This window comes from Vipera ursinii (genome assembly GCF_947247035.1).
Source record: "Vipera ursinii genome assembly, chromosome: 5".
In the NCBI taxonomy this organism is placed as follows: Eukaryota; Metazoa; Chordata; class Lepidosauria; order Squamata; family Viperidae; genus Vipera; species Vipera ursinii.
In genome coordinates, this window is record NC_139518.1 from 98,112,117 (window position 1) to 98,131,741 (window position 19,625).

Consider the following 19,625-nt stretch of genomic DNA (forward strand, 5'->3'; position numbering starts at 1 on the left):
CTCCACAATAATGTGGGTACTGTCAGGACTCTTTGTTTTTACTCTGAATAAATAAGTCCACTAATTTGCATGATATTGCTTAGGACGTTTTGTTACTTAATTTGTGGACATTAAATTTAAATCAAATTTCAAAGACTCCTTGCAGGTGAGGAGTTGACAAGCAGGCAAGATCTGTAACAGAAGCCTAATGTAAGGACCTGCCTTTCTCCTAAGGAAGCAGAACTCTTGAAACAGGCTTTTTTTTGTGTGTGTGAAGCTGCCGTTATTAACGAGAATCACTAATAAACCATATCTTTGAGGCTGCTTGACCCGTGTAATCTTAATAGCGGTGACGTTTCATTTTACTGCATTTTTTAAAATGCCTTTTTCCTCTCCCCCTTGATAACCGTCAGTTGTTTTAGGTCTTTTTTAAGCTGGCAAAGCACAAATTTTTTGACAAAAGTTATGAAATGAGGCATCCTTTAAAAGTTGACTTGGGTCCATCCCATTCAATCTTGACCAGTATTTTAGTCTTGAGATTCAACTCAGCGGCTTTGCTACCAACACCGTGTTCCTTTTTTTTAGACCTGCCAGGCATTTAAACCAAACATCCATCTTGCAATATAGGAGAGCGTTAACCCTGATGTATTTTTAAAAAATCTATTTGGATGCCACCCAGTTCTAACTAATTCTAGACAATTTCTTTGAAGAAAAGCTCAAGAAAATGTTGTGGTAAAGGGACAGTTGAAGCTTCGGTCCATTGTATAAAAATGGACAATGAGGTTTCATTTCCCCCTTTTTTTTAAAACTAAACTTCAGATCTGTCAAGCTTCTTTTATATACTGTTGTAAGTCAATAAGTAGATTTAGTTGCTTTAAAGGTAGCCTTGTTTTATTGTTTGTAAAACTTGCTATAATAACCAATCTTTTTTTTTAAAAAAAAAATATCGTTTTCTATTTTTGTGATAGAAGCTGTCCAGAGTTATTCTGCAGTCAAGCAGCCTCTAAATCTCGTAAAGAAATAAAAAGTACCGTTAGCTAAACAATCAATATTGATTTCATTTTATTTGGTGAAACTTTTAATTTCTATCTTCTGTAACGGGAATTGGCCCTAATAAACTGACTCACCAGGGCATCTGACAGACTGCCCGTTCTCGCAGAATTACGGTACTGCTATCAAGAAAAATTGGAAGAGGTAGCAGTAGCTATGGCTGCCTTCCACCCCTACATAAAAGGCAGAATACGAATCTAACAAATACATCACATCTCCCATTCAGCTTCCGAATATCCTTCTGATCGAGGAAGCAAGACTTTTAAGAAGCCAAACCCCTCCAAAGAATTGAAATCTTGAGAACATTTTAAATAGACACAGGATTGCAACTTCTCAGGAAACACCCCCCCTCCCCCGATGCATTAACCAAACATTACTTAGGTAGAGAGCGATTTTTAGAGGGGGGAAAAAAATCTTCAAAATTCTTCAGGTCACGCAAATAAGTGCAATCTTTAGACAGCTCAACAGGATAGGGACGTTTGCTAAATTGCCTCAGGCAAAGCATTTTTCAGACTCAGTCGTCCCTCTACAAGTTGGAAATGGTGAGAAGTTCAACAATATAGCCAAGGAAGGAACAAGCGAAGGAGGAGGTGACTTCGTGCATTAACAAATCACTGCTAATGTAATTGGCATATATATAATTCAGACTTAGAATATATATATATATATATATATATATATATATATATATATATATATATATATTTGCCAGAAATAACTATCAGTGAGTAGACAGCTAAGTAACTTGTAATTTTTATGGACTACTGATACAGCAATATTGGATCAACCCAGAAATTATGAATTGTCATCAAGAAGAACATCTATAGTAACGCTGCATCTCTGTCGGTTCTCCATAAACTGAGAAAGATGGAATTATGAACTGGAGTTTAATTGATGCCTTTTACGGATCTGAACAAAAACTCTCCTGGATGAAATAAATAAGCTACTTGTGATTTTGCAAGGTTTATGCTTTGGGAAAACTTGAAAGCTATTTTCTGCCTATTGATGGCTCTTTTAGATTGCAACCTCTTGAGGCAGGCATACGTCAGCCAGCTCTGTCACTCATGTATCATAAAGTATAAAGATGTTCTAGAAAGAAATGCTACTTGCAATATATCGAGCTTTCCATATTGCTTTTTTTAAAAAAAACCAACAACTGGAGCTTCTCAGTCAGCTGCCATCATCTTCACCGTTCCACCCAGGTTATCATCGGATAACGCTCTGCCAGGATCTTTCTTAATTGAGTAGTATGGCTTCTGTCTCTCGTTTCTATAACACAGGAAACCTGAGAGCGGGGAGGAAAGCATACTGAGTTTCAGAAACCTAAATCAGGGCTTTGGAAAACAATTGATCTCAATCTATTTTTTTTTAATGACCCTGTAATCCCTTGCATCAGGGTGGAGTCGGGGCGAGTGAATGGAGCTGAAAGTTTACTGGCAGAATGCCCTTCCTGATGCCTACATGAAGCTCACAGCAGATATTTTGTCTTTGCTCCCAGAGAAAGAAATATCTGCCACCACACAGGATCAAACTCACAGCCTTCTCACAGAGAGGCAAGAGTTCCACTTATAAGCCACCACACCTCTCCCAATTGATCTCAGTCATAAAATAAAGGTAGGCAGGAATTTATGAAATTCCGTAAACATATTTTAATGGGTTGTAATCACTGCCAATCCTTATTCCACCCCCTGTTCCCAGTTACCCAGTCCCTTGAATTTTTCTCCAGGAAAAATTTGTTAGGATGGAGCCTAATTTTTTTTGCCCACTTTGAGGTTTTCACTGTGTGGTGTTACAATAATGGGGGGGGGGGATACAGACTTGTATTTTAAGAGCATTTTAAGCCTTCCCGATGATGGGCAGAATAAAAAGACATTAACACGGGAACAGGGGAGAAATTAAATACTGCTAGGGTACAATTGTGGCAGAAAGTTGGGAGTAAGTAAGGTAAAGGTAAAGGTTCCCCCGCACATGTGTGCTAGTCGTTTCCGACTCTAGGGGCCGGTGCTCATCTCCGTTTCAAAGCCGAAGAGCCAGCGCTTGTCTGAGGACGTCTCCGTGGTCATGTGGCCGGCAGGACTGGACGCCAAAGGCGCACGGAACGCTGTTACCTTCCCACCGGAGTGGTCCCTATTTTTCTACTTGCATTTTTACGTGCTTTCGAACTGCTAGGTTGGCAGAAGCTGGGATGAGTCACAGGTGCTCACTCTGCTACGCGGCACTCGGGATTCGACCCGCCAAACTGCCAACCTTCTGATCAACCAGCTCAGCATCCTAAACCACTGAGCCACTGCGTCCCTATTGGGAGTAAGTAGGAACCTGCTGTACTCTTAGCACTGTCTACCTTGCAACTCTGCCTTCCTGTTTTTTGAAAGCATTCAAGAAAGCTTATGAAACCAAAATGCCAAATCTAAAATCAAGAATAAAATAAATGCAGTGAAATTCAAGGCATCTCAAAACAATTTAAGCAATATATATTTAGGTATGTATTTATAAATGTAGTATATGCAGGGCTTTTTTCCCCTCATAGAACGCTCAGAACGGAGTTCCGGTACCTTTTTTTGGATGGAACCTTGTAGGGTAGGCAAGGCGGGTTGTATGACAGGTGTGAGTTCTGGCACCTTTTTCTTTCACAAAAAAAGCACTGAATATATGTATACAAGTATACTGTTTTACTAGAGTTTTACTAAGATTTATGGATAGCCAACTAGAAAAGATTCATGGATGATTGGTTTTGTATGCAGCAAGGCTATTTTGTGGTAATAATTAACTATACTGTTGTTGTTTTAACTATTCAGTTGTATCCGATTCTGGGCGACTTTATTGGCAAGTGTCTTATATTAGATTATTGGTTTTGCTTGCAGCAAGGCTACTATAGGCATAAAAAAATGGGGGAAATACAGAAATACCCACAATGGAGTAGACTGTAAAAATGGTAGAACTTGAAATGGCCAAATTATCTTATCCAATTAGGAAAGCCACAATAACTATTTTTAATAGAAGATTTCTAATCTTTCTAAGCCTTTATGGGATCTTTTGCTGAAGCTGAGCAAAAACAAATGGATGATTTCAAGGTCGACTGATTAAAAAGGAAAGAAGGGGACCAAGATATGCAATGCGGGAGGGTGAAGATAGTCCTTATTCTTTTGTTTGTTAAGTGCTGCCAAAAACTTCAGACATGGCTTTAAATATTTTTCCTTTCCCCTCTTTCCTTTTCCTTTCTCGTTGTCCTCACTGTTTTTCTTTCTCATGTTTGACGTTTCCATAGTTTTCATCTTACGTAAAGGTTCCTCAGTTAAAAATTACATATTAAAAAGACACCTCCAATCCATCTTCAGGCCAAATACCATCTTTGGTCGTGTAAATTACGAACATCCCATAGATAGAGCTTTCGGGATTATCATCTTGAATCCAAAGCTAAGTTGTTCGATTGAATTGCTAGAAATCTAACTCCTTGCATAGCTCAGAAGTATTATATGCGGAACTTGGCGGAGTGCAGTTAAAATGGCGTCTGACTGAGCTTTTTCCTCCTTTGCTTACCTCACTGGTGAATAAATCAGCTCTCACGTATGGTTGTTCTTGTCTGATATCCAAGATTCTGGAACAAAGAGATGTTTATGTAAGATTGTAGCTAGTTTCAGTCTCACAGGCAAGAAGCAATAATGGAGTTTTTGGCAGGATTTCTGCAAGCCAATCCAGGCCCGTGTGAATAAAGAACCATGGAAATTAAGAAAGTTTAAAGAAAGTCTACCCCAGGGCCTTTGTGTTGCACTGTTTCCATTGCTTAGAGAGTAGTTATTTTGACAAAGCGTTTCTTGGTTTCCGTGTATTTTTCTTAAATGGAGATTTATTTATTTATTTATTGTTGATAGGACACCTTGAACGTTTTAGGTTAGTGACTGGTAGCTACAGCAGAATAGACGAAGTGACCTTTTTCTTCCTCTTCAGATGCAAAAATGTCCTTTCTGACCTCCCACTTGTGCTGGCAGAGAAGGCCTACTTTGGATCCATCGGTGAAAGAGGTCCGACTATTGGGATCCAGAAGAAGAGCTGTCTCTGCTGTAGCATTCATCCTGTGGAACATCTAAGTAAGGTAAGATCCACCTTCACCCTCCTATCCTTCCACAAGGACTTGAAGACCTGCGGGTTGATCTTGGGTTCAAAATGGGGGAGCTCCACACTGGAGGTGGCTGCTGGATTGAGGGCAGACTCCACCTCCTCTCTGCTCTCCACCCGTCCATCTTGTTGGTTCTCCTATTGGTGTGTTCTTACTTTTATTGTTCTATGGTTTTGCTTCTCTTTATACGCCTTTCATTTTTTCTTCCCTTGTATTATTGTAAGCCACCTACGGTAGCCCCATGATGAGATAGATGGCAAATAAATTTAACAAATAAATACATTTTCCATGTATTCTAGACATGGAGGATTTTCATGGACAAAGTAGTTGGCTTCATACCACATCAGAATCTCCACTAAAGCCAACCTCTTGGTGACTATCAGGGAACATCTAGATGGGTTTCCTGGCGATAACCGTGCATATTCTTTTGTTTCATTCAATCTTTTCAACCTACTATACAGGTTGGTGGATTATGGTCCCCATCAAAGTCAAACCGCGGTTTAGGCTACCTTGCTTCCTCGCGAGCTAAGGTCTCCAATAGCTTTGAAATCTCCCCTGGACAATCGGCGATTGTGACAGTGAATTTACACACTCTGTTATCCAGAGTAAGGGCGTGATCCAAGCACTGCCTCATCTGAGGGAGTTCCATGTTTCCATTGCTCACAGCAACAGCCACTCTGAAACAAGGTGAGAAAATGAAATAAACCATTTTTCTCCCATAGCTGATTTGATAGATTTAATAGGACCAAGGATTAAAATATACCATATGGTTCCCTTTGACCATCTGTAACAATAGCCTTCTAGTAAATGCCTTCAATATTTGTACACCTTTGTCTCCATATCTACTCAGCTCCTCCCGTTCTTCTAGATTCGACACTTATAATAATCCATTTATTGGATTATAATTTCCGTCATCCTGTTCATGTGGACTCAACTACCAGAAGAATACAGGGCTGGAGAAAACTAGTTTACAGGTTAAAAAACAAACAAACCCAGTTTCTGATTTTAATTCCTTTGAATGAATCTTGGGCCAATAAAGCAGGAGATTTTGGAGATCAAAGTTCTCCAGAATGGAGTGGACTAAAATGTCTCTTTCTCTTGCCTCATTCCAGGTGAGGGTAGGCTAGTCCTTCACCCATTTTTTTAGGAGGAATATTTATAAACAAAACCAGCACAGGTTTTGTTCCATCTTATTATTTTACACCACTTGGGAAGGCCTAGCAAGGAGTTGAAAAACATCATCTGCTGAACTTCCATGCTCAAGGAAGTCTGTAGTAATAGACAGCAGATGCTTTTCAGGGTAAAATTTCTACTTAGGAATTATACTTTTTTAAAATTTCATACACCTGCCTTTCTGTTTCTTCAATACCTGGCCAAAAGGAGTAAAACACAAGTTACTTCCTGTCATGTCCACATACTCCCACTTGCAGTTCTGGTGGATATGGCCCGTCTCCAAATACTGCTAATTTTAGAGCCATCTGACCCACCTACCACTAACTCAGGGATGGAAAAAATGTAGGAAGCATTTGCATCATTCCCCCCCACACACACATCCGTTCACTTCACCCTAGCATTAAGACAGTCCAAGGATTTGATGTATCCTTTGAAGGACCACACCTCAAGAATTACAGAGTAGGGTAGGGTTAAGATTTCAAGATTCCGTGAACCTGGATGGGGAGAATAGTGACAGTGTAATTTTTGCCATTTCATTCTGTGCATTTTAACTAGGCGTTTCTCAGAATGATCCATGGATTTCATCAGATTCTCAAAGGGGACAGAAACAGTTAAGAACTCCTGGAAGGGATTTTTAAAGGATTTCTAACAGATAATGCTAAAACTAAAACCATCATGACTAGGACATAAAACATAGAATAATAGGGTTGGAAGGGGCCTTGAAGATCTTCTAGTCCAACCCCTGGCCAAGTCAGGAGAGCTTTTACCATCCCAGATAAACGATTATCTATTTTTTTTTCTTGGAATGCCACCAGCGATGGAGCACCCACATCTGTCCCCACATCTAGATAAATTTGGGGATGTTGAAGACTACTTGGTGTAAAACAGAACCTTGAGGTGCCCCCCCATTTCACACTTCCCTCCATGTAGATGTAGTTCCATTGAGGACTACCTGCTGGTAGTATACAGTCAAAAATTTGCTCCTGAAACGAATTAGCAGATTGTATTTTAAAATGACCCCCCCACACCAAACCAAAGGGAGTAACTATGACTCTTACAGTTCAATTATATGGCCTGGGTGTCTCCTCATGGCGACTGCTGGAGAAAGTGCGGGTGGACTACTTGCACCCCTAATACTGGAGCTAAGATGCAGGCCACACACACACACAAACACACACACACACACACCTTGCCGGATTACCCCTTGCAAGGGGTTAACTGCTGGTTGTGTCAAATAGAAAGAAAAAGAAGTCTTTGTCCCTTTCGATCACAAGAGTCCACAGTAGACTTTCTCTCCTACATGAAGAGGTCTCTTGGCTTGCTCTATGTATACCCTGACAGCTTGGGACAAGGCTTGCTTAATGTTTACCCAAACACTCTGTAGGGACGTCATCCCCCTGACTTAAGAGTCTGTGAGGAGGGGGGCTCCTGTGGGTACTCGGGCATAGGAACAAATTCCCTGCCAGTTGCTATCTTAAATGGAGTCAGACTGGTGCCACCATGAATGGTATTATTGTAGGCTAAAGGAAGGAATTGGCAGTTCCCTCCCTTCCATTCAGGACAGAGCACAGAGGCGTTGCTTGAGCAGGGTCCGCAAGATTGTCTGGATGCTACACGTCCTCTTCGCGACCTGTTTTCCTTGTTCCCTTCGGGGCAGAGGGAGGGGGGCTCCGTGGTATCCAAAGCAGGTCATCCAGATTCAGCCACAGCTTTGTCCCATACAGTACCAACCTTGTGAACTCTCAAGCTTCCTTCTTCCATTACGCATTCAAGACGGACAGAGATTAATATTTATATGTTACTTACACGTCAGGATGTAGCTCTATACATATGGTGTGTATAGGAGGCTTTAAGTGGGCGTTATGTACGTGTACACCTTGAGAGGCAGCAGCTAAATTTCATTTTTTAAATGTGTGCCACTGTGCCCACAGGAAAAAATGACAAGGTTATCTAATCTAATTAATTAGTCTGTTCATAGTTAACATAGGATCTAAGGTACTGTTCCACCATTGCGTTCGTATGTTCAGCCGACAGAAGAGAGATGGAGGTGCCAGTTGGACAATTGCTTCCACTAACAGATCTTCTTGCCTCCTGTGTTCCTGTGGGCTCCAGTTCCCATCATTGCGGAGCCTCAGTATACCCAGATTCTACTGCCATCCTGGCAAAACACAATGCCGAATGAGTAGCTGCCGTACGTGTTAAGCACCTGATAGAGTCCCCCGGAGGATGACAAGGTTCTACAATGACAATGACTATCTCTGGAAGACGGGGATGTTAAAGGAAGAGCTCCTTGCAGTACTGGACACACACACACCCCACACACTTCCCAGGTCATGCATCAGAAGCCATAAAGTAGTGCCTCAATTCATCAACCGTCCATCAAATGGACAACCACGATGTCCTAAACTCAAGACGTTTAAGTTGGTTTTGTTTTGTGGAATTAAGAGAATCTGACAAAATTATCCTTCCAAACTCTCAACTAGCTCTCCTTTATCAGCTTCCGAGAGAAGCAGCAGCTTGAAGCAGGAGATTTATTTAACAGAATAACCGAGTCGGAAGGGACTACGGTGGTCTTCTAGTCCAGCCCCCTACTTTTCTTTTTGAGTTGGAAATAAATGTCCCCTTTGCTTTCTGGATGTCGAGCTCAACAGCTGGAGACAGATGTTTTTTCTGGTGAGAATAAGAAAGTGGTTTTTCCTCGTTTGAGATATCTCGGTAATCTCTCAATCAAACCCCGATACTCTGCTAGGCTTCTGAGATCAGCCAAGATCAACTAGAAGTTCGCCAACCAAATTGCAGGAAGATAATTCTCCGTTGAGTCAAACTCAACTCTCCTGGGATAATGTTGCAGTTCTGCAGTCTAGTGTACAACCTTGAGGTTCCTTGGGTGGCCGCCCAGTCCAAGCACTAAGCTATCCCCAGATAATATCAATAACATACAAAACTGAGCTTTTGGATAATGTTATACCTTTTGCCCTTTAATTCTGGCAGTTTCCCAGACACCAGGGCAGCCAGCGCAATTGCTCCTTCTATGTCGACAGCAACACGTTCGTATTCCAGCAACCTCAGCATAGAAATCAAGACGTCCTCTTCTCTGAAGGAGGAGAACAGCAGTTATTCAAAAGTATTGCACTGAACAGAGCAAGGCTCATCTTTGTCACACCCAGGACAGGGTAAACTCCTTGACTTACAATGGGATATCTGAAAATGCACGAGGCTTCTCAACCTGATGTTTTGTAGCTGCAGAGGATTTTAGTAAAGTAAAGGTAAAGGTTCCCCCGCACATGCGTGCTAGTCGTTTCCGACTCTAGGGGCCGGTGCTCATCTCCGTTTCAAAGCCAAAGAGCCAGCGCTTTTCCGAGGATGTCTCCATGGTCATGTGGCCAGCATGACTGGACGCCAAAGGCGCACGGAACGCTGTTACCTTCCCACCGTAGTGGTCCCTATTTTCCTACTTGCATTTTTACGTGCTTTCGAACTGCTAGGTTGGCAGAAGCTGGGACGAGTAACAGGCGCTCACTCTGTTACGCGGCACTCGGGATTCGACACGCCAAACTGCCGACCTTCTGATCAACAAGGTCAGCGTCCTAACCCACTGAGCCACCGCGTCCCTTCGGATTTTAATTCTAGTTTAAAAAAAAGTGATTTGAATCGCATAGTTTCCTTCTTCTTAAAGCTCCGTGGTCTGAGCTGAAAGGGATGATATTCAGGTATAACATAGACAGCTGGCAACTAAATTACCAAGGAGTTGCACTCACACCTGGGAAGGCAGTTCAGATCTGGAACTCATATGGGAGGGGTTTATTCAAGTTTAAAGGGACAAATTACATAATTACATAATTAGGGTGCAACTAACCATAAATGGCACGCCCATCTTTAAAATGCAAGGTTTTTCTTGCATAACTAGAAAAGAAAAACCAGGGACCTTGTGTTCAGTAGGGAATGGAGATAAGAGATGATCTGACATGGGGAGCAAACACCAAAGTTGTGATGAAGAGAGCACAGCAGAGGTTCTACTTCTTGAGAAGTCTCAGGAAACATGATCTCTCAAAGGACCTGTTGCTGGCATTCTACCACTGTACCATAGAGAGCCTGTTAACCTATGGTCTGTGTGTGTGGTTTGGGAGTTGTACAGTCAGGGAAAAATCAATGCTGTCCAGGGTCATAAAGACTGCGGAGAGAATAATTGGGTGTACTCTTCCTACTTTAGATCAAATCTATGCCTCCAGGTGTTATAAGAAAGCTGTGGAGATTGTGCAGGATGGTACGCACCCCGGAAATGATCTCTTTCAGCTTCTGCCTTCTAGAAGGAGGTATAGGGTCATAAAGACCAGGACTAGCCGCTTGAGAAATAGTTTTTATCCAAAAGCGGTTTTGGCTTTGAATGCAGCAGAATGCAGTTTCTGAGAGAACTTCTGTATTTAGTTTTTAGAGTGTTAGAGTGTTTCTAGGGGTTAAATGTGTATATGTGGGGTGGGTGGTATGTTGATATGTATTTTGTTGTCTTTGTTGGGTTTTGTGGGGTTGATGTGGATTTTTCAATTTCGTTGTTCTGTATGGGACAATGACAATAAAGATTATCGTATTGTAACTCAACACGCCTCTCAGAGGCACAGGGAAAAGTGCTAGTGTTCTGTTCTCTGGGCCCAACAAATCTGTTGCTTCTTCTCAGTCCAGTATTTCTGGATATGAACCTACATTAGATTCCAAGGTGAGATATAGGAGGTTTCATGCATTTGTGGAGAACCAGCTGTTGCAAAACATTGGACACGTTCCTTTTGAGTGCCAACTGCAGAAAAGTCTGCTTGCTTAGATTATTTCAGAACTAAATAATACTGGGGCCTTAATGTTTTGCAGGGAACAAACCTGCATCTCATTAATCATAGATTTATAGGGCTGGAAGGGCCCTTGGAGGTCTTCTTGTCCAACCCCTTGCCCAAGGCAGGAGTCCTTATAGCAGTGATGGTGAACCTTTCAGAGACTGAGTGCCCAAACTGCAATCCAAAACCCATTTATTTATCGTAAAATGCTAACACGGCAATTTAATCTGAATACTGAGGTTTTAGTTTAGAAAAAAAAACAACTCCTACATTAACATCTTTTGTCTTAAAAGAAAAACACAGTAGCAAAGCTTTCAGTGACACAAGCAACTTTTTACTGAAAGGTGAAAGTTTGCCTTTGGCACGCTTTTGAACAATGAATGTGATTTTTGCTGTTGTATGCATGCTGGTATTTTGTCTAACCTTGGCTCATAGTTTGTACGTTTGAGGGCAACACATGCAACACTCAGGCCATCTGTTAGTCTGCTTCTGGTGTCAGATTTGATATAATTAAAAGCTGAAAACAGCGCGCTCGCTCCGGAGGCTTGTTTTGACTAGGAAGTGGCCTGAGAAATGGCTTTTTTCTGTGAAATCTTAGCCAAAGAGGGAGGCGCATGTGCCCATAGAGAGGGCTCCAAGTGCCCCCCTCTGGCACGCGTGCCATAGGTTCGCCACCACTGCCTTATAGCATCCTGGACAAATGGTTGCCCAATCTTTTCTTGAAAACGTCCAGAGATGGAGCACCCACATCTCTAGAAGGCAATCTGTTCCATTGATTGTTCTATCAAGGAAATTCCTCTTTAGTTCCAGGTTGGAAATCTCTCTCTGAGCTGCTTCCACCCATTGCTTCTTGTCCTATCCTTAGGTGCTGCGGAGAATTAATAGACCCCAACCCCTTCCCTGCAATAGCCCTTCAAGTATTGGATGATGGCTAGCAAGTCAAAGGCCAAAGAGAATCAAATATTGAGATCAGATTGGGGTTAACTGCAGGGATGATGACTTGCTATGGACATGTCCTATTTTCTTTGAATCTACTTGTCTATTTGTATTCGTTTTATATTTTATATATTTGTGCCGGCGGGTGACTCCCAGGGGGAGAGCATTCTCAGTGGGCGCGCCTGCCCTATGGAATCAGCTGCTGGTGGAACTCCGGATCGCCCCCGACCTTCGTTCGTTTCGCCCGTACCTAAAAACCTGGCTATTTGAGCTGGCCGGCCTGGACCTGAGGGGTTTTTAAGGTTTTAAATTCAATTTTAAAGTGTTGGGGCTATTAATTTAATTGTATTTTAATCTGTATATTGTATTTTTTTTTAATTTGCCCTGTAAACCGCCCTGAGTCCTTCGGGAAAAGGGCGGTATATAAATCGAATAAAATAAAATAAATAAAATAAAATATGGTCAAATGACTGCATCTATAGGGTTTCCATTCTACGTTCTTCTGGATAGGAATCAATTATATCCCAATTAGAATCTGCCTGCTCCCCATTTCCTCCTTTAAGCTCAGATCTATTTTGTACCCAAGTCAGAAAACCCAATCCATGGGTTGGTTCTCAAGATCACCTGGAAACGCCCCAAAACGTAAGCACCACAAATGCTAATTTTTAATCAGAGTAAAGCGTTGCCTTCACATACCTCACCGTTACAACTTTATCAACCCAGTTCCCTGTCAGTTGAAAAGAGTTGGTGCCAAAACCACTCAATTCTGAAAAACGAAGCAACAAAAGAAAGAAAACAAGGAATACATGAATAGTTTTATGCACTGGCTATAAAATAAATGCTAAATCAACGTACAAGGTTTGACTGTTTTGTAGTCTAATGTTAGAATTCAGGCAAGGCTATTGTAAGGTCCAGAAAAAAAAATCTTTCAAGTTGTCACCGGTTATTCTGAGATTAAGGACCAGTCAAAAGAGCAGCACAAAGCGAGACGTAGGATGAACAATCAAGGCCAAAAGATAACCAGAGGGGTAAAAAGATAGGAAGAAACTGGGGTTATGAAAGAAATTGAATACAACTATCTAGATTTAATCGTCAGAATTGCATCTGAAGCAACCATCCCAAGCGCTACTTTGAAGTCCATGGCATCAAGTCTTAATGAAAATTATTCTGGCCGTGTTCTTCAGAATCACGATATTTTTACAAGGGAATTTAATGTTTTTTTTTAAACTTTTTCCTTATTTGCACAGAAAGAGAAGGGTGAGAGAAAATTAAAAAAAAAAACCACTTGGGAGAGGAGACTAAGCCTCAGGGGAGACAGATTGAAGGGGGGGGGGAAGAGCAAGATTTTTCCTGCTCCGTAGAACATCCTCTGTTCAGAGACCAGAATGGACCCAACTCGGTTAGCCTTTTGTAAAAGCCCTAAAACCCAGTTTATGTTCCTTAGTCTGGGGTGCTGAATGTGGCCAGCGCCCCCGTTTCCTGGCTATATCGCTAACAAGCCAGATATATCTTACTCTCGTGTATCTTGAATTGGCAGTTTGTAATGTTGTTACTGTTTTTGTTTTAAAATGTTCATATATATATATACATATATATATATAATTTTTAATCCTAATATCTTTTTCTCAACTGTTAAGCTACCCAGAATCATTGACCGAGATCAATGGCCATAGAAATTGAACAAACCAACAAACAAATGAAAAGTTAAGCCTTGTTTGAAGGAGATAGAACCCCTTTTAAATCTTCGGTAGATTTAATCTTTTTCTGATATCACTAGTAAGTAGTATGTAAGTAGCCTACAATTGGATATTTTATTGTTTCTGGCCATATGGCTGTAACAAACTGATCTGATTGGATATCACTGGTGCTTCTAGCGATAGCTCTGGAGTTCTAAGATACGGGGAAAATAGATTTCAAGGGAATACTGGAGGAAAGCTTCCTCACAAGTAAACCAATTGTTAGTACAATGGCTGTTGCTGGAAAGCTATCATTTGGGAGTAGCTAACAACTCTATTAATTCTGTAACAAAGCGGTGAACGTTATACTATGCAATTCATTTCGTTAGTTGTTAGTACATTACTTTCTTCATTTGGTGCACTGTTTTTGTTCTTTTTAATTTTGCTGGTCAACTGAATAAATGTTACTGACTGATGTATCATTCTGGGGTAGTTTAATTAGATTCCTGCCCTGAGCAGAGCATGAGATAAAACAGCCTTTACAAACCATCTTTTGGGGTTTGTCAGCCAGCTGTAGCCCAAGATAAGCCCGCGAGAATTGCAGTTGCTAAAAATGCTACCGCATTACAAGGTTTAGAATTTCAATTGCCTGCTGTGGAGAATTAAATTTTCCCAGTTTTCATCTTTGGCACGTTTCCTCCGTTTAAAAGCCTTCTCAAACAGGGGATGTTAAAACAGGGTTAAAAAAAAAAGCTTTTTTTTCTTCCCCTCTGGTTTTTTTAATAGTTTTACTCCCGGCAGAGGAAAGACAGAAGCAACCTACAATACAGGGAGTCAGCCTGTTTGAAGTAATGCCATAGAAATAAAATGCTGTGTATAATATTGTAGTAAAAAAATCTTAGCTTTTGCCCTGTTGTTGCAGCGGTAAACAGGTATTAAGTCACTGATAGTCCTTTGGCTATCCCACTTGAATTAGCCTCAAGTGGTGCTTAAAATCGAATTATCACTTGAACCAGAGATTTCTATGGGAAGCAACCAGCTTCTGCAAGCTAAACCAGGATGGGCTTGAAGGAAATGAATCATCCTTGCAGCTCAGAGGCCTTTCTCCCTTTCAAAGGAGAGTTTACAATAGGAAGTCTCCACCCTCTTGCAACTCAACCTAAGTTTTCCTACAGAGCCTCACCCAACTTTCTACGTTATGGTTTTTTTTGCAGCTCAAACAAGTAGCTGGCATAGAAAAATCACACACACACACACCGCTCGTTTTAAACAAAACTTCACGGTTTCTGCAATTTAAGCAAGCAGTTACGTCTGGAAAATCCCGCCTTTTTGCCCTTCCACTCCCACCCCAAAACCAGCATTTTAGCAGACAGGACCAGTTTTTCCAACCCACAAGCCACACCGTGGAATGCTCCCCGTCTCGCAGGCTTCAAATTTATAGTTTTCTGAGAACGCCTCTCATCTTTGCGAACCAACCAAGGAAGAGTTGGGGCGGTGCTCCATCCTAAGGATTTACTGCTGGAGAGATTTGACCCCCCCTCTCTCTCTTAGATGCTGCATTCCTTGTGCCTTTTAAGTTATTTGTTTGGAAGGCTGAGTAAAGGGAAAGTATATCCAGAGTAAGCGACTCTCTGCTTTTTGAGAGCAGAGGACTGGGAGATGAAATAATGAAGGCCAATCTCCACATTTTTTTTTTCTTCCACCAGTGTAAATGCCCCCAAATTATAATTATTTTCTCCTCCTCCTCCTCCTCCTCCTCCTCCTCCTCCTCCTCCTCCTCCTCCTCCTCCTCCTTCTTCCAAAACTTCATGAAAACTGGCCATTGGTGACTTTGCTAGTTGCTGCTAGAAAACTAGGACTGACCCTTAAAAATCCTTCTGTCTCCAAAAGACTAATTTGAAAGTTATACTCTGTTTGTGCCATGGTACTTATTTATACATCTTTCTGTTAGTTATCCTGGATATTTTTTTTTTTTTAAAAAAGGCTGTCAAACAAGCAGGGTTTGTTTTCAAGAAGAGCGCTGCCTGACGTTCCTACTGCAAAACATTATGCAACTTAAAAATATCCACTGTTTTTCTTTAATTGCTATCAGAAAGAAAGAAAGAAAGAAAGAAAGAAAGAAAGAAAGAAAGAAAGAAAGAAAGAAAGAGAAAGAAAGAAAGAAAGAGGAAGAAAGCAAGGAGGAAGGAAGGAAGGAGGAAGGAAGGAAGGAAAGGGAGGGAGGAAGGAAGGAAAGAAAGAAGGAAAGAAAGAAAGAAAGAGAAAGAGAAAGAAAGAAAGAAAGAAAGAGGAAGAAAGCAAGGAGGAAGGAAGGAAGGAGGAAGGAAGGAAGGAAGGAAGGAAAGGGAGGGAGGAAGGAAGGAAAGAAAGAAGGAAAGAAAGAAAGAAGGAGGAAAGAAAGAAGGAAAGAAAGAAAGAAAGAAAGAAAAAGAAAGAGAAAGAAAGAAAGAAAAAGAAAGAGAACAAAAAGAGATAGAGAAAAAAGAGGAAGGTAAGGAGGGAGGAAAGAAAAAAGAAAGAAAGAGAAAGAAAGAGAAAAGAGAACAAGAAAGGAGATAGAGAAAAAAGAGGAAGGAGAAAGAAGGAGAAAAAGAAAGAGAAAAAGAAAGAAAGAAAAAGGAAAGACTTTCTAATAATAAAGGCTAAGTGGTGTGGGTAATCCAGGAAGACTAATTGCCGTTTAATATGAATATAAATTTATCTATGATCTAATGTCCATTTTTTGTATGCCTAGAGATGCCATCCAGGGCATCTTTTAAAGAAAGGAAAACTGTAGCTCAATTGATCAGTAGTTCATTTTCTTGTCAGATTTCAACTCTGGCAGAGTTGAGTCAGGATTACTCCAAGTATTAGCTTTATACACAGAATCCTCAAACCTGCCCTTTTTATAACAATGGGGTGAGCGAGAGAATGGCCAGGGACACGCCCGAAATACGGCAACTCCGATTAATTGCCTTGCCTACCATCTTATCACAAAACGGCCTCATTCACGACTTAGAATGACATAAGCTGTCTTTACGTATATATTTTTTTTCTGCGCAGCTGAATGTGCTTAAACTCCTCCATCCTTCAGTTTGCAGAAATCTCCGTCCTCTTGAAATTTCCTACTTGCCAATTTCTCTCCCGTCTCAAGTTGCCTCGCTTCCCAGTCACCCCGGTCCCCTACAAAATTTGCAGACCTTCAGGCTGTCTTTGAAGAGGGCTGGAAGACATAGGAAGATATCTCCAGGAATGCCTCTGAGCCTGTCTCACTCACAGAGTAGGGAGTAGGAGGAAGACAAAGTTGTATGGACGCAAAAGAGGTTCCCGGGAATATTCGCACAATAGTTTCAGTCGAGAGAGAGAAAAGGCCCAAATCTTTTACCTCTGTAAAATTGAGGGTGGCTGGAGGTGGGATCTTGAACAGGTTGTCCTGTCTTTAATGACTGCTGATCTACGGGGATGTTCTCCAGTTCTACACCCTGAGGAACAGGAAGCAAACAAGAGCAGGGTTTCAGTTGAGCACACACATATTGCACCTCCAAATGTCAGTGCCTTTTACAGCTCCACAAATTTCCAAATAGTTTATATTTAAGAATACTCTTTCATTTTCCCCTCTGGGCTCTTTGGTTCTCCTGCAGAAACTTTAGACTCGACACTCTTAGGGTGAAATTAAAATGTATCCCAAAACATAATGACCACCTTCCTACTGCTACCCATTGCAAGGAACAGCCCTTATCTAGTGTCGGTCTATATTTCTGGAAAGGAGAATAATTGTACACTTCTTATGGTATGAAGCCATTCCCCACCATCCAGTCAGAGCTGAAGAAGCTTCTTGGATGAGAAGCGAAACGTCTTCAAAGAAAAACAAGGAAGTCCAGTTGCCTCCTGAAAAAGCACCTTGGGGACAACCATGACTTGGATGACCGAGAATCACCCTAGATATATGAAGTAGAGCTTCACACCATCTGAGTTGGTTCCCCATCACTCTAAACCACCAAGGGAGAGAAATCGCCAACAGTCATAACTAACCCAACTTGGCATGTTTGCAAATGCATTTGCTAGAACGTGGAGAGTCAATGTGGTTTTATGGTTAGGGTGCTAGACCAGGGGTAGGCAACCTTGGCTCTTTTATGACTTGCGGACTTCAACTCCCAGAATTCCTGAGCCAGCAGGGGGGAACTATGACCCCCTCAATGACTTGCGGACTTCAACTCCCATAATTCCTGAGCCAGTGTGGGGGAACGATGGCCCCTTCATGACTTGTGGGCTTCAACTCCCAGAAATCCTGAGCCAGCATGGGGGAACTATGTCCCCTTCATGACTCGTAGACTTCAACTCCCAGAATTCCTGAGCCAGCAGGGGGGAACTATGACCCCCTCAATGACTTGCGGACTTCAACTCCCATAATTCCTGAGCCAGTGTGGGGGAACGATGGCCCCTTCATGACTTGTGGGCTTCAACTCCCAGAAATCCTGAGCCAGCGTGGGGGAACGATGGCCCCTTCATGACTTGTGGACTTCAACTCCCAGAAATCCTGAGCCAGCAGGGGGGAAAGTTTGGCCTCTTCATGACTTGTGGACTTCAAGTTGAAGTCCACAAGTCGTAAAAGAGCCAAGGTTGCCTACCCCCTTGCTAGACCAATAGTGGAGAGATCAAAATTCAGCATTTCAGCTGTGGCTTTGCAGGATCAAAATATCATAATGCTTCTAGAGGGCATCTACTTTGAAGAAGGTGACTTAAGAAATTCCTGTGCTCAAAAAACTGGGGAAACTCTCCTGGCAATTCCGCTTCCTTGTTTTAATCTTGTGTTCACCAGTCCACATTACAAGGAGGCGAAGGGAAAGAAGATGGCTCTGTTTCCTGTTATCCTACTGAGATTTAGCATCTTTCTCTTACTCGGTTCGGCGGATTAACCGGGTCTGAAGCTGAAGTAAAGGCTTCCAAACGCACGCACAAAGAAAGCAAAGTTGTACAGATGCTTACCACCACAAAGATATGTTGGTTCAAATGTTTCAAGGCAGCAGAGTTGCTGGCCAGCAATCCACTGGGCGTGCCTGCTGGCAATATCATCGCATCCAGTTTGGGCACCTGCTCGTAGATCTCCATACCCATGGTGCCCAGCCCTGATAGATAGATAGCACTATCATCTCTGCAGACACAAGCAGGGGAAAAAAAAGAGAATGGCTATTTAACGAAGAGCAATAGTGTGTGACCTACCTTCCTTGTGTTCCCTCAACCCACCTCCTTATGCCTTTTTTCTTTTCATTTTTTGACTCTCTCTGTACAGGTCACGGCACCGATGTGGGATGTCTCATCGAAGCCTGATCCAGAAAGTTCTCCACTTGGAAAGGGGAATATAAAATTTTCCTTCTCAGCTATGTTGAAAACGGCTTGGCTGTTTCAGGACGCAAAGCTCCCCTTAAACTTTTTCCTCTCATAACTCCTCCGCGCTCTGTAGCCTGAGGAACTGTTCCATTGGATTTGTCGTTTTTAACCATCCTTGGTGATTTTGATAGGCAAGTGGTCTCCATGCTACCTGGCCAAGCACAGCTTGTTTCAGCGATTGCGTGCTCAACTTTGCGTCAGCTTTGATGTTATGAAGCCAGTGTGCCCTTCACTTGTTCTTTCTTCTTGCTCCATCAACCATTCCTAGCGTCACAGACTTCTCCGTTGAATTTCCACCCATGATATGGCCAAAGGAAATCGGAGGCAGCCTTATGACTTCAGCTCCTATCGATGTGTCTGGTTTTATATGATTTAACACAGGGGTGTCAAACTCAATTTCATGGAGGGCCGCATCAGCATTGTGGTTGCCCTCGGGGGGGCCGGGGGGGCGTGGCTAGAGTGCGTATGGCCTACTGGGTGGGCATGGCCAGCTCTACATCGTTGGCATCA

At 42.0% G+C, this 19,625-nt stretch overlaps 1 protein-coding gene across 2 annotated transcripts in view; it reads right to left on the reverse strand.

Moving 5' to 3' along the window:
* Positions 1 to 1,771: 1,771 nt before the first annotated feature.
* Positions 1,772 to 19,625, reverse strand: part of LOC310641291 (L-threonine ammonia-lyase-like) — a 33,392-nt gene continuing 15,538 nt past the window's right edge. For both annotated transcript variants that reach the window (XM_083364239.1, XM_083364238.1), the window contains exons 6-12: positions 18,714 to 18,879; positions 17,113 to 17,209; positions 12,769 to 12,838; positions 9,285 to 9,410; positions 5,653 to 5,820; positions 4,567 to 4,624; positions 1,772 to 2,314 (exon numbers count right to left, since the gene is read on the reverse strand). In XM_083364239.1, the coding sequence (XP_083220365.1) occupies positions 2,216 to 2,314; positions 4,567 to 4,624; positions 5,653 to 5,820; positions 9,285 to 9,410; positions 12,769 to 12,838; positions 17,113 to 17,209; positions 18,714 to 18,879 (784 nt within the window). In that variant the 3' untranslated portion in view covers positions 1,772 to 2,215. The remainder of the gene's footprint in view (positions 2,315 to 4,566; positions 4,625 to 5,652; positions 5,821 to 9,284; positions 9,411 to 12,768; positions 12,839 to 17,112; positions 17,210 to 18,713; positions 18,880 to 19,625) is intronic.